Source organism: Canis aureus, chromosome 6, assembly GCF_053574225.1.
Source record: "Canis aureus isolate CA01 chromosome 6, VMU_Caureus_v.1.0, whole genome shotgun sequence".
NCBI classification, from domain to species: domain Eukaryota; kingdom Metazoa; phylum Chordata; class Mammalia; order Carnivora; family Canidae; genus Canis; species Canis aureus.
The window spans coordinates 80,445,243-80,458,967 of NC_135616.1; the positions used below are offsets into that span (position 1 = coordinate 80,445,243).

Below are 13,725 nucleotides of genomic sequence, written 5' to 3' on the forward strand. Positions count from 1 at the left end.
CCGGCGGCGGCGGGTCCCACTTGTACTCGCAACGGCAGCACCTTGGGCTTTTTCAGCCTTCCTCCGACGACGTCTCGCCGCTCCCCACGCCGTGCGCCTCCGCCGCCACGGCGAGGAAAAAGAGTCCCTCCCCGCCCCCCGCCCCCCCGCGCCCGGCGCCCGGCCCCGCCCCCGCACCGGGCGGGGCCGGGGCCTCGGGGCTGCGGGGCCGCGCGCCCGCGCTGCTCGCCGGTGCGCTGGGGCCGCGGCCGCTGCCCCCAGAAGTTAACGCGCGGGTGGAGGAGGAGTCGCGCCCGCACGCGGGGCAGGCGCCGCGACCCGAGGTCACACTCTTGGGGAAACGCCGGGGACGGGCAGGCGGCGTTCGGCACTGGGGGGGGGCGGGGGGGCGGGGAAGGGTCCTCCAGGTGGGGGGAGCGCCTGGAACATACCAACAAAATGGAGGCGAGACAACAATGGTTAGGATGTTAGTAACCAGCCGGCCCGTGAGCGCTGGCCCGTCCCGGGCACCGCGTCTAAGCGCTCCGCAGGAGGCGCCCCCGAACCTGCACGGCCACCCCACGGGGCAGGTCCCCTCCTTCCCACTTTACAAACAAGGAGTCGGGGAGGCCCAGGTCAGAAGCAGTTCGCCCAAGTTCGCACCGCTAACAAGTGCTGGAGACGGTCCCTGGGAGGGACGGGGGTCGCGGGAAGAGCGGTCCTCGAGCCGCACGATAGCGAGGTGGGCGCCAGGGAAGCAGAAGACAAAGTAATGTAGACGAGAAGGGGGTGCCGGAGTGAGGACAGCGGTGCTGTCCGTCAGGAAGGGGGATTCAAATGTAGGAGATCAATTAGGACCGCGACACATTGCGGAGGGACAGTGAGGTGTCCAGGATGACTCGGGCGTGGAGGGCCCGCCGCCGGAGTGGTTGCGGCCCGGCGGCATCGCTGCGGCATCCCCCAGCTTGTACACAGGAGATCAGCAAGAGAAGGGAGATAACGTGGTCCCTCCGGATGCGTTGAGTCTGGTCCGTCGGAAACCTTTAACAGGCCGGACGGCACAAATCTGGAGATCAGAAGTGGAGATGAGAATCTGGAATTCTTTAGCCTGTGAGTGGCAGCCATTATCTAATGCTCACTGTGTGTAACGCAAATGCTTTGCCTGCTCGTGTTGAATGTCCACACCATCCTGAGCGGTGGGTACTGCTATCCTCTCCATTTTGCAGAGCAAGCAATGCAGGCACAGAGAAGTAACTGTAAGAGATGTGAGCACTGTGGAGGCGGCAGGGAGGGGGGCAGGTTGAGTGCCTGGTGTCCTGCCCAGAAGAGGACAGAGGACATTCAACAAGTAGGACCTCAACACACACAGAAAGATCGCGCTTATCCAGCCCACCCCATGGAGGTGCCGCTTGGGTCAACAGGGTCCTAGCTCTGCCCTCAGGTTCACCTTGAGGAAGGAAGTCTCTCTGACCCTTAAGGATTCAATTTAAAAAGAGGGGGAGGGGAGAAGCCTGCTCTCCAGGAAGCCCCTCCCACAGGTACCTGGGCCCCAAGGAGTTCAAGAGGTCCTTGCAGAAGGTCCTCCTCCTCCTCTTAGCTCCCTGAGCCTGCTGGGCTCCCCCCTGCAGGGCAGACAGGCCGAGGGGCAGCTGGCATCCCACCCGCACAGGGTCCCCGGACGGTCGGGACACAGTGAGCTACGGTGAAACGTCAACGGTAGACCTGGGTGGGAGGTCTGGAAGGATCTGCCGCCAAATTCTTTTAACTTTGCTGGACACTGGAGCATTTTTCGTGGTGCAGCGCCGGAGGGAGAGTCGCTGCGCGCGGCCGCGGGCGTGCGGCTCCGGGGGCTCCTGCTGCAGTTTGATTTCCTGTCATGTGCTCCTTCCTGGGGGAGCGCTCGGGCTGTCCCCGCACCCAACGGGGGCGCCGGCGCGGATCCGCCAGACCCCGGGGAGGCCGCAGCCCCCGGGCCGTGGCGCCGAGAGCTCCGCCGACGCGCCGGGAAGGACGAGCCGCGGCGGGGCCCCGGGAGCCCTCGCGCTCGCAGCCCGCGGGCTCCCTCCACTTCCGGTAGTACCCTCGCCGCCGAGCTCGCGGGGCCCGGCTCCGGCCGCCGCCGCCCTGCTCCCCGCGGGCCCGCCTGACATCGGGGGGCGCCGGCGGGGGCGCGGGGGGCGCGGGGGCGCGGGGGCGGCCGCTCCCCCGCCCCGCGGGAGCCGCTTCCCGTGCCCTTTATGATGTGTGTTTACATGCGCGGAGGGATCCCTCCCAGCTGACAGCCACACCGCGGCCGGCTCTTCTTTTTTTAAAGAGCCTGGGCGCGGGCGCTGATTGGCCGGGGCCGGGGCGCGTCAGCCGCGGGGGGCGGGGCCCGGGCCGCATTGTCTCGTCCCGGGCTGGCCCCGCGCCCCGGAGGCCGGACCTGGGCAACCCCCGCCCGGAGGTCCCGGGGCCGGAGCTCCCGGAGGCCCCGGCGGCGGCGCCCCGACCGGTCCGGTCCGGCTTCCCCGGGACACGGGCTCGGAGCCCGGTCGACCGGAGCGGAACCGAGCCCTGCGCCGAGTGCCACGTCTCCAGGAACCCCTCCTGCCTCCGGGACGACACTCCGCCCCACCCGGGCCTCCGGCCCCAGCCCGCCCGAGCCGCGCAGCCCCGGATCGCGGTCCCCGTCCTCCTCCGGCGCGGCCGCTCCCAGCCTCCCAGGGCCCCCAGGCCCCGCCCGCGCCCCAGGCTGCCCCCGCGGCCCCCGCGGCCCTTCCGGTCGCCTCCGTGGGACGCCCGCGCTCCCGGCTGGCAAACGGGGAGCGACTCTCTCCTCCCTCCGGCCCCGGCCCCACCCCGCCTCCCGCAGCCGGGCTGCTGGGGACCCGGCCCGCCGACGAGGGGCCCGCCCGGCTACCCTGCAGCCCGGGAGGGGGCGGTGGCCCGCGTAGCACGTAGCGCACGTGTAGGGGCAGCTCTCCACCCCCCGCCCCTCCGCCCTCCACCCCCCCCGCCCCTCCGCCCCTTCACCGTCCACCATCCACCCACCCACCCCTCCACCATTCACCCCCCTCCGCCCCTCCGCCCCTCCGCCCCTCCACCATCCACCCCCCTCCGCCCCTCCGCCCCTCCGCCCCTCCACCATCCAACCCCCTCCGCCCCTCCGCCCCTCCGCCCCTCCACCATCCACCCCCCGCCCTTCACCGTCCACCATCCACCCCCCCTCCGCCCCCTCGCCCCTCCGCCCCTCCACCCCGCCCCCGCCCTTCACTGTCCACCATCCACCTCCCCTTTGCCCCCCGCCCCTCCATCCTCCACCATCCACCCCCGTCCGCCCCCCCGCCCCCCACCCCTCCTCCCCTCCACTCCTCCACCCTCCCTCCGCCTCTGCACTTTCCACCCTCCGTCCGCCCCTCCACCCCCCAGCCCCCTCCCGCCCTCCGCCACCCTCCACCCTCCACCCCCCCACCCTCCACCCCCCCACCCTCCAGGCCGCCGCCTCCCACCACTTTCCCGGGCGGGGGTGTCCGCCTTCAGCCCTGACCTCCGGCGTCTGCGCCCCTTCCAACAGCGTCCTTCCCTTCCCAGCCTCGCGGATCCTCTCTTGCTCCTTTCCCCCAACTGCCCCGGCGGACGGGCCTTTCCTCAACGTTTCCACGTCTGCCTCAGGCCCTCCGCCAATTCGGGGTCATCCTCCCTCTCCCAGCTCTCCTGGTGTCCCGGAATGTCTGGTGTAGCGCGTCCCCTGCGGACCCCCACAGACCCGGCACCTCGAGAGGAGCTGGGGCCTCTGGCCGCCCTGTGCCATGTATCCCGTGTACCCCACCGCGGCCCGGGACAGCTGTCCCCTAACTTAGAATGTGTCTTTCCCGCCGGGTCTTGGCCTATACCTGGCTCTCCTCCAGACTGGAAGCCGCCGGAGGGGAGGAGGACGGTCTCCAGCCCCGGCACCAGGCGCGCGGTAGAGACCACGAATCTCCACTGAAGGGAAGGGGAAGTAGCCTGGAGGGTCTGTGGCTCCCACTGGCTGAGGATGGAGAAGAGGAGGACCTGGCTGCCCAGGTGAAGCACGAGAAGACCTCACAGTGGATGAGCATGTGGGGGCTGGGGGCCCAGCGCCGGGGTAAACCCATCTTCCTCCATCCCCTGCGCTGCCCGTTTCCCTGGAACCAGCAGCCCTTCGTCCTCTACTGGACTAGTCTCTACTGGGGGGCTGCTTTTCTCCACTACGCCCTACCCTAGCTAGCTACCGGGGCATCTTCTCACATTAACTCGCTCCATGACAAAGGGTCTCTGCTCTGGGAAGCTGGGTCTGGATCTGGGAGACACCTGATAACTAAATACCCACCCCTTCCTCCTCCTCCCCACCTCCTCCCAGGGGTCCTGGGCGCCCTTCTCTGCTGACTCAGCCCGAGGGGATCCAGGGAGCGGGGCTTTGCTTGACTGGGGTGTGGGGCCCAAAGGGCTGGACCACCCTTGGGCCCCGTCCCCTGGGAGCCTCCAACAGACACTGGCAGGTGGGGCAGTTCCCACGGCTGGTGCAGCCGGCCCTGCCCGCAGGCGTGGGGAGGGGCAGAGTTACCCACACACCACTTTGGCTTCCGCTTGGGCTTGGGGGGGGTTCCTCCCTTTCTGGTTGGGCCACTTTGCAGGCCCTGGGCTCCTGTGGCGCAGCCCTGAAGCCCTGAAGCCGAGAGGCAGAGAGGGAGACTCCCGCTCCTGCTCATCCCGGAGCCGCGGCCCGACAGAGGTCTGCGTGGAGGCGGCCCTCTCGGCTCGCAGTCTGGCCTTGGAGACTTGGAATGTTTGGAATTGTCTGTATCAGGGATGAAAGTCTTCCAACGGGAAGAAAAGGACTTCTACACGAACTGTGTTACAACTTCGGGGACACTCCAAAATCCACCACGCTCACTGGAAATTCACGGTGTTCAGCCAAATGCGGTTGAGTGACCAGCGCAGGGCGGGACACACCGAATGCTAAATGCAGGTTCCGCTGCTTCTCTCCCCAGGCAGGAAGTGGGGACCTGCGAACAGCTAGAAATACTGTACTGACAGCGTGACCCGTGGCTGCAGGAACCCGCAGTCCCGGGCGTCGGCGCTGGGAAGTAGGTGGTATCGGCGGCATTGCTTTTCAGATGGGGAAATTGAGACTCAGAAAGGTTGACGAGCCAGAGTCACACAGATAATAACAGAGTGAGGCCGGCGCGGTGATCCCAGCGCCTTTGATCTTCCCCAGACACCAAGCTGACTTCTCTTCAGCCGAGGAGGCAGAGGAGCCGGCTCTCCCCACTGGCCGCCACGTCCATTCTCTCCCCCAAGCCGCAGAGGCTCCAGACGCTGGCTGTGATCTCCCGTATACTTCTGTTTATATCCCACGAGTTCCACGAAACAATAAAAGTTTCACAGAACAGCACTTGCCCTCACACAGGGAAGTGCTTCCATGCTAATTGAAACCCATGCAGCTGGTCTTATGACCCATTAATGGGTCGTGGCCGTCACCGTGAGTTTTTCCTGCTGTTTGGGCGGTTTTCAAGATGACACAGATCGAGCAGTGAGCTCGCTCTACTCGTGCCCATCTAATCTTGAATTTTGGCCCCGGCCCCTCCCCACCCCCCTCCACGTCTTCTGTAAGTCCTCCAGAACGTTATCTACATCATATACAAAATTGATCATCTCTGATCTCTTCAGTCTGTTTTTCATTGTTCATGATTCACTTGTCTGCAATCTTCTATTCATTTTCTTCCTACCCCTGTCCAGGGCACTTCAACCTCAGGGGTGACTCCGTGCCTCATCTTTGTAGCGCCTTATCCCGAACTAGGTGGCCAGGATGAGACGGGGATCTAGCGTAGCCTGCCAGTCTCCCAGGACCTGACTTGGAGCAGTGGCCAAAGACTTCCATGCCCATGGTGGGCAGAAGTAACAGGAAACTCAACCAGGTGGAGTCCGAAACTGAGAAAGCATGTTCAGTTAGGGGGGCCATCACCAGTCAGGCCAGGGTGGCAACAAGGTGCATTTTTTCAAGAGAAGCCAAAAGTCTAAGTTTTTACATGAGCTCTCCTCATTTTTAAATATTCAGTTTAAAACAGATTTTTAAGAACCAGAGTGTGGGCCAAATGGGCTTGTGATCACCGTGTTCTGTGTGGAGCCACCTGCCCCAGAGAGGCTAGTGGGACGATGAGATGAGCTTCAGACCTCCAGAAAGAACGATGGTTGCCAAGGGAGCATCAGCCGAGGCACCCAGAGAGAAATGCTGGAATGGAGGTGGACTCCTGCCCCGTCCCTACCCTGTGGGTCAAGCTCACGCTCCTCGGAGAACTCTGACTTCCAGCAAAGTCCAGAGCCCGCACCCAGGACATACCGTGGCAACAGGCACAGTGCCATAGATGGCCTACCTATCACTGCAGTGCTCACGAGGGACCTGGGGGTGTCAGTGCTTTTCAATGCGTATCCCCCAGTTCTTCTTATTTTGCTGCCTCTAAAGCTCTCAGAGAAGTGGAAACCGAATGACAAGATATGGAAAGGTCTTCAAAGTGCTATGCATCAGAGTAAGAATCTAAAAAGTTGAAAAATAAATAAAAATCAAAAAATAAAAATAAAAGTTGAGGTGAAGCTTTCGGAATTAGAGACGGACCTCACACACGTGAGGGAAAAGAAGACAGTGCTGGGGCACCCGAGTGGCTCAGTCAAGCACCTGACTCCTGATTTTGCCTCAGGTCATGATCTCAGGGGCATGAAATCAAGCCCTGCATTGGGCTCTGCACCGGGCATGGAGCCTGCTTAGGATTCTCTCTCTCTCTTTCCCTCTGCCCCTCCCTCCTTCTATAAATAAATAGCAATGCTGTCATGGTTGACAACAGTTGTTCCTTATAATAAACAAGCTAGCATTTATTGAATGCCTGCTACATGCTAAGCAATTTAGTGTGAATGAGATCTTAAAATCCTCGTAAGAACTCTTTGAGAATAGGCATCGCTCTCTTCATTTCCTAAGTGAGGAACTGGGGTTCAGAGAGGCTGAGTCATTTAGGCAAGATCACACAGCCAATAAGTTTAGCAAAAACAGATCCTGTCCAGGCTGAGTCCAGAATCTGCACCTTTAACGGTCACCCACACGTTGCCCATCTCTGGCATGCTGTCCAGTCCTGGTACTGCTGTGGCCCTGGCACCTAGCACAGTGTTTGTTGACGACATACATGATCTTTCACCATTATCACATAATGCCTGATAATTAGTGAGCTAATAAATACTTGTGGAGCATGTCCTCTGGGCCAACCACTAGGCAAAGCACTGTAGACATCGCATCGGAGAAAATAAAGTCCCTGCCCTTCAGGGGCTTCTGCTCCAGCCCAGTGGATAGAGACACAGCACATACGGGTAAGACTTTGTAGTAGAAATCAACGTGAAAGAAAACAGAATATGGACTCGAGGGATGGGCCGGCGGGGTGGGAGGGCGGGGGAGTGGCACTTTAGGCACAGTGACCTGAGGAAGAAGAATATCCGGACTCAAATCTGAATGTTGGGAGGAAGACGGCTCTTGGAACGTCCACAGAGAATAGTTCTGAGAAGAGGAGTACCATAGGATCTCCAAGGGATGATGCCCGTCCCCACAAAAAAAAAAAAAAAAAAAAAAAGCCATTGGGTAGGGGGATGGAGTCAGAGGCCGGCAGGGGCTGCATCAGCCAGGATCTCGTAGGCCGTGGTCTGGAGTTTGGATTTCGTCTTAGTTTCAACGGCAAGCCACTGGAGAATTGTAGGTCCAGAAGGGATATCATTTGATTACAATTTAAAAAAGTCCCTCTGGGGGCCCCTGAGTGGCTTAGTTAAGTATCCAACTTTTTATTTTGGCTCAGGTCATGATCTCAGGGTGCTGAGATCAAGCCCAAGGTCTGGCTCCCTGCTCAGCACGGTATCTGTTTGGGATTCTCTCTCCCTCTGCTTCCGCTCCCTACCGCACTCCCTCAAATAAATACATCTTAAATAGTGTCTCTGACCGCCACATGGAGAATAGATTGCAGGAGCACAGGGGTAGAGGTAGAGACCAATTAGAAGGTGGTGCGATAGTCCTGGCAGGCTTTTGCTGTAGTAGTAGAGGTGGGTGAGAAAAGGTCAGGCTGGGGGATACATTTTGAAGGAAAAGGGAACAGGACTAATAGAAGGTAGAGGCTAGTGGAAGAGAGGCGTCAAGGATGACTTGTAGGCTCTTCCCCTGAGTACGTGGGCAAATGGTGGTGCTGTTTCCTGAGATGGGGAAGACATGGGGGAGGTGTGCAGAATCTGTGGTGCTGTCCTGGCTCTGTTCAAACAGATCCCTCTTACTCGTCCAAATGGAGATAGATACTCAATGGTCAGATCATCTGGGGCTCGGGACAGGGGTCAGGGCTACAGGTAGGATCAGCCCTGGGTCATCAGCATGCTTGTGTATATATACGTACGGACCCGCAGGCTTATAGATGTATAAGCCCATAGATGGGGAACCACGTATATGGGTATAAATACATATGCAGGTACACTGTCTATGTAGGTACATACTTACACACACATGCATGTAAAATAAACTGAAAGCCATGGGACTGGGTCGATCACCCAGGGAGAGTGTGTGGAAGAAGCGAGCCAAGGACAGAGCCCTAGGACATTCCTACATTGACAGGTTGGGAAGAGGATGAGCCAGGAAAGAAACAGAACCATCAGTGCAGCAAGAATGACGTCAGGGAAGAAAGTGTTTCGAGGAGGAGGCAGTAGTCAACCATGTCGAAAGCTGCGGGGAGGTTGAGTAAGAGGAGAGAAAATGTGACATGACGTGGGGCTGCAGCTAGAGGCAAGGCTTCCAAGGAATTGTGCTGTGTTAGGGCCGCAGAGAAATGGGCAGGATTTGGAGAGAACATGAATTTATATTTTTAAGTTTTTTTTCTAAGATCTTATTTATTCCTGAGAGAGGCAGAGACCCAGGCAGAGGGAGGAGCAGGGTTCCCGGGGAGCAGGGAGCCTGATGTGGGACTCGATCCCCGGACCCTGGGGTCACGCCCTGAGCCGAAGGCAGGCCCTCAGCCAGAGCCACCCGGGCACCCCAAGAGAGGACATGAACTTAGGGATTTTGCTTTTTGGTCTGTTTCCCACTGGGATGTAGGGGAGCCCCTTGTCAAGATGATGGGAATGGCCCGGCAGAGAGGGAGAAAGAGGGTCCCCCACCCCACGCAGAAGAGAGAGAAAGGGTCGTGGCAGGGGTGAGGCGCCTGAGGCGGTGGAAGGGAGAGGGAGTCGAGCCGAGTAGGGCGCTGGGCTCCAGGGAAGTGCAGGGCAGGGCACTGGGAGCCTCGGGGTCCTTCTCTGGATGAACAATAACAACAGCTGCAAGGCTTGAAGCGCCCAAGGCGCCCTCTACATCCTGCTCCAGAGCATCTTGGGGGGGAGGGGACAGGAGTAACCTCGAAGGAGCTTAGCTCAGGGTGGGGAGCCCAGAGGCCTCGGCTCCCTCTGCTGGCCTCACCCCCTCCGCCACTGCGTCGACGGCCCCTCTGCACCCCAGCCCTTTCTCTCTCTTGCCAGCCTCTTCCAGAAGTCTGTAGGCCTCGGGGGCTCGGGGGTGGCCCTCCGCTGGGACCTGTAAGTGGCCAGGAGGTTCGGGGGGACCAGAGGCGCCCGTGGTGGTGACCGGCTGTCCCCACCGAGCCTCTGGCCCATAGGCCGCGGGAGCCCCGCGGGGGGGCCGCCTCTCCCCGTCTCAGGTGGCCCTGGTCGGGTCGCCTGGTGGCGCGAGGTCCTGGCACGGGGAACCCGGGTAAGAGTCTTCTCTGCGAAGACTTCCTGCCGTGTTCACGGTGTATCTTCGTGACTGTCACAGCGAAGTTCCATGGTTGAGGGAGAGGAGCGGCTCCCCGGGGGAACAGTGGCCCCGATGCAGAACGCAGGGGCTGGGTCAGGGCCTCGGAACACAGACCTTGCCGCCGGGATTTCCTTGCCTTTGCTGGCAAGCATGGAGGGGAACCAAGAGCAGGCCGCGGGGTATTAAGGCGCTTCCTGTGATCCTTTAGAAACAATCGGGGAACCGCGTTCTCGCTGGAGAGAAGACGTAAAGCGGAGGAGGAAAGCGGTAGACGATGCTTCGGAGGCTGAATCAGCCTGAGGTCCAAAGCCCAACATCACGGAAGGACTTTCCCCCACGCTCACAGATCGCGTTCTGATCAAGGAACGTGAATAAGGATTAAAGACTGGAACACATTAAGGACGTCCTTTATTAAAAACTAAGAAAGGCGCCAAATCCCTAGCACTCAGCAGCAATTCAAGTTCAGCAACTGTAGCAAACGGACTTTTGTTTTAAAACCGCAAGGGTAGGTGGTGGCATCTGTTTCCTAAGACAACAAGGCCTCGGCCCTGAAGCCCCAGCTGCCCTTCACCGTGTTGAGAAGGGAGCCCTCTGGGAAAGTTGGATCTCAACAAACCTGTAAGGAGAAGGCAGCGGAGGTCACAGGACAGGTGACATTCTTTCTTTAGTCAGGGAATGAGGCTGTCATGCTCCCTCAGGTTCCAGCTCAGGTGAAAAGAAGTTAACGAGGAAGAGGAGGAAGGATAGAATTTGGGGGAGCGAGGCGGCCTCCAGGTGATGAGGGAGAAGCCCTGGGCGAGGGTGGATGGAGACCGGGCCCAGCTGCTGAACACGTCGCCTCTCTGCTGCAGGAGCCACGGCCCGTCCGATGCCATGCGCTGCTCCGTCAGGCGCTGCCTGGTAACCCTGGTGGCCATCGGCTTCCTGTGGCTTTTTGTCACTTTGAGGGTCCCCGAGGAAATTGAAGAGGATGAAGATGTGATGACCATCAAAGGCCAGGTAGCAGCCCTTGCTCTCGGGGTGGGATTGAGGGGGAAGGGTGGGATTGGTGCGGGCAGGGCAGTTCTCAAAGCCCTGCACCTTCTCACCTGAGAGCAGGAAGCTCCGGAGGGCGTTGAGCTATGAACACGGGCCCATGGGTCCGTAAGGAAGCTGCTCCCCCCAGGATGTACCAGGGTATGGAAGAGAGGAAAGGCCTTGAGCCTCCCACACGCCAAGCCCGGGCGGGCCTCACTCTCCTCCCTTCCCTGGAAGAGCTTATGAGAAGCCTCGAGGGGCTCAGCCCTGTTCTTTCTACGAAAGGAGGTTCATGCTTTGCCTTTTGTCAATGCTCTAGGAGGACAGTTACGGCAAAAGGAAAGACCCGAGGTCGCTGGAAGACTGGCAGAACCTTACCTTCAAATATATTCAAACAATTCAGTGGAGAAGAAAGAGTGAGTTCCAAGGAGGAGCCTGGGGTACCCTGGGGGGAGGGGGGGTAGAGGCGTCAAGGGCAGCACGGGAGCCAGGAGGGAAAGCAGAAGGGAGAGGAGAAAAGCGGGCCTGTGCCGGGAATGTTTGAATCCGGCAGACGATTCCACGCCCCCCCACACACACACCGTGACGTTCCCGTATCAGGAAGGAGGAAGGAGGAGGGGAAAAGTCCCTTTTCCAGAACCGGCTTAGAAAATATTTGGAATAGGAGAGGCTTTAGATGCATCGTCCAAATTCCTCAGTTTTGTGGATCAGGATCTAAGCTCAGACGTCAAGGGACTCGCTCAAGGTCACACAGTCAGTGGCAGAACTGGGACAAGAACCTAGGGCTCCTGACTCAGAAACAAGTACTTTTCCCTTCACCCAAAGGTGAGCTTTGGGAAGATGAACTGGGCGAAACAACAAGAATCATAATAACTATAAAATTAGCTAATACTGACCGAGCACTTAAACCATGTGCTACAAAATCCTGGCTCCACGAAAACTCAAAGGGACCCGCAGGGACTCAGAATCACCCAGCTCAGTGCTCCTCAGACGGTACTCTGCCCACAAGGGTACTTCACTTGGCGATACCGTTAGAGGGCAGGTTCCGCTTATCTAGGAACTCAGACTCTGCGTTCCCAACCGGCTTCCACATGACACTGATGTTGCTGCACTAAGGACCACGTTCTGAGTGGCACGAGTCGAAGCGTCCTCTCCACCACGACAGAGCGTAGAGGGGAACTAGGAGAGGGAAGAAAGGCACAGGGACGGTCCCAACAGCACCGCAGCCCCCAGCCTCTGGCTGCCTTTACCCCCAGCCCGAGGTGCACTGACAGTTCCCCTGTTTGCCCCTCCTTAGCATGGCTGACAGTGGGCATCTCCTCAGCGACACAACCAGATCAAAGAAACCTCCTGTACACCCTGGTCTCTCTGTTCCGTGCCTCCTCTAAGACTGAGCAGAAACGTCTCACAGTGCTGGTCCACCTGGCACACTCGGACCTCACCTGGCTCAGAGAAACCGTTCTCCGTATTTCAACCCTGTTCAGCCCACAGATCTTGGCAGGGCAGTTGCTACTGATCCATGCTCCATCCGATGCCTACCCGCCCTTGGAGGACATGAGGAAGGAGGCCCATCACGGGGAATTCTACTCCAGGCAGAACATAGATCACGCCTTCCTCGTGAGCTTTGCCGCAAGGCTCTCCGAATACTTCCTGTTACTGGAGGACAATGTCTTTTGTGCCCCCAGTTTTATCACCCACATCCACTGGAAGGTGGACACCATGAAGTCCGACCCGTGGGTGCTCCTGGAGTTCTCTAATATGGGCTTCCTTGGCAAACTCTTCCACAGCAAGGACCTCCCACTCCTGGCCCATTTCCTCCTCCTCTTCTACAAGGAAAAGCCCCTCGACAGGCTGATCCCCCACTTCCGTACCCTCCTAGCTCAGAAAACCCCAATCATCTGCAGACCTTTCCTTTTCTACTACAGGTTCTCCTACATCTCTAATGACACCCAGAAGGCCTCCCCCATTCAGAAAAAGAACCTCGATGGTCCTCACAACCCACCCGGAGCCATTTTCACCGATATGAAGGTTTTTGATGTTCATTTCCCCTGGGAGGCCTACACTCTGGATGAGTCATTCTTCTGGACCCACAATGTCAGTGCGGGGAACCACCTGACAGTCATTTTGAACCACCCAGCGAACCTGAGCAGAGTGCAAGTGTTGACGGGCACCATCGTGGATGGAAAGTACACCTTAGAGAAGGGCGAAGTGGAACTGGGCTATGACCCCGAGGGGATGCCTCAGTACTGTACCAGCTTCACCTTGCTGGGCCATCTCTTGGAAGGGCAGATGAATCAGGAGATATTTCTGAAAAGTATAGGGTACAATGTGAGCTGCGTAAGGCTGGTGGTGAAGGCTAGTCAGGTCGGCGGTCTTATAATCAGGCATATTTACCTCTGGGAGGAAAATGCCAACGATACGGAAGCAGCTCAGAGCTGAAGGTGAATCAGTAGGAGTGTAAAAAAATTAAAGTCTTGAAGCCGTTCCATCCCAGCCTATCTGAGTGACAGAGGGGAGATGCCAGGGAACGAAGCGCAGAGAGGGAAGCCTCTATGATTCTTTCGGTGCCACCATGATGTTAGTAGACCTGTTCATTCTTTTTTCTCCCCAAACAAGTGATTCTTATAGGATAGTTTTTTTTCTGGGAGCAGATACAGCTTAGACTAACTTGGGGAAAGACCTTGGTCACCTCTAGAATGTTTAGATTTGGGGGGATGCTGAGATCAGGTCAGAGTGCTTGTGTGGGTGCAAACACACACTTACATGTTGACCACAGTCAGAGGCGGGGGGAGTGTAAAGTGGTAGGAGGAGGGTAAATGGGGAAATCATGGGATGTCCCTAAAATTGACATCATAGGGAGCCAAGAAAGTGACTCTCATTAGAAGTCAAATTCTCTGAAATTCAGGAAAGCAGCAGATGGGCTGATA

The 13,725-nt window shown here is 58.7% G+C and overlaps 1 protein-coding gene across 5 annotated transcripts; it reads left to right on the forward strand.

Annotated features, from left to right (window-relative positions):
- Window positions 1–7,202: 7,202 nt before the first annotated feature.
- Window positions 7,203–13,286, forward strand: LOC144316520 (alpha-1,3-mannosyl-glycoprotein 4-beta-N-acetylglucosaminyltransferase-like protein MGAT4E). 5 transcript variants are annotated; one of them, XM_077902503.1, is made up of 5 exons: window positions 7,203–7,335; window positions 10,480–10,555; window positions 10,633–10,780; window positions 11,118–11,214; window positions 12,096–13,286. In XM_077902503.1, exons 1-5 carry the CDS (start codon window positions 7,218–7,220, stop codon window positions 13,235–13,237), a joined length of 1,581 nt encoding a protein of 526 aa, XP_077758629.1. In that variant the 5' UTR covers window positions 7,203–7,217; the 3' UTR covers window positions 13,238–13,286. The 5 variants fall into 5 exon arrangements, with proteins under 5 accessions (XP_077758629.1, XP_077758630.1, XP_077758631.1 ...); XM_077902504.1 differs by having other exon boundaries at window positions 7,223–7,335; window positions 9,990–10,555; XM_077902505.1 differs by lacking the exon at window positions 10,480–10,555 and adding an exon at window positions 9,990–10,431 and having other exon boundaries at window positions 7,223–7,335.
- The last annotated feature ends 439 nt before the right edge of the window (window positions 13,287–13,725 follow it).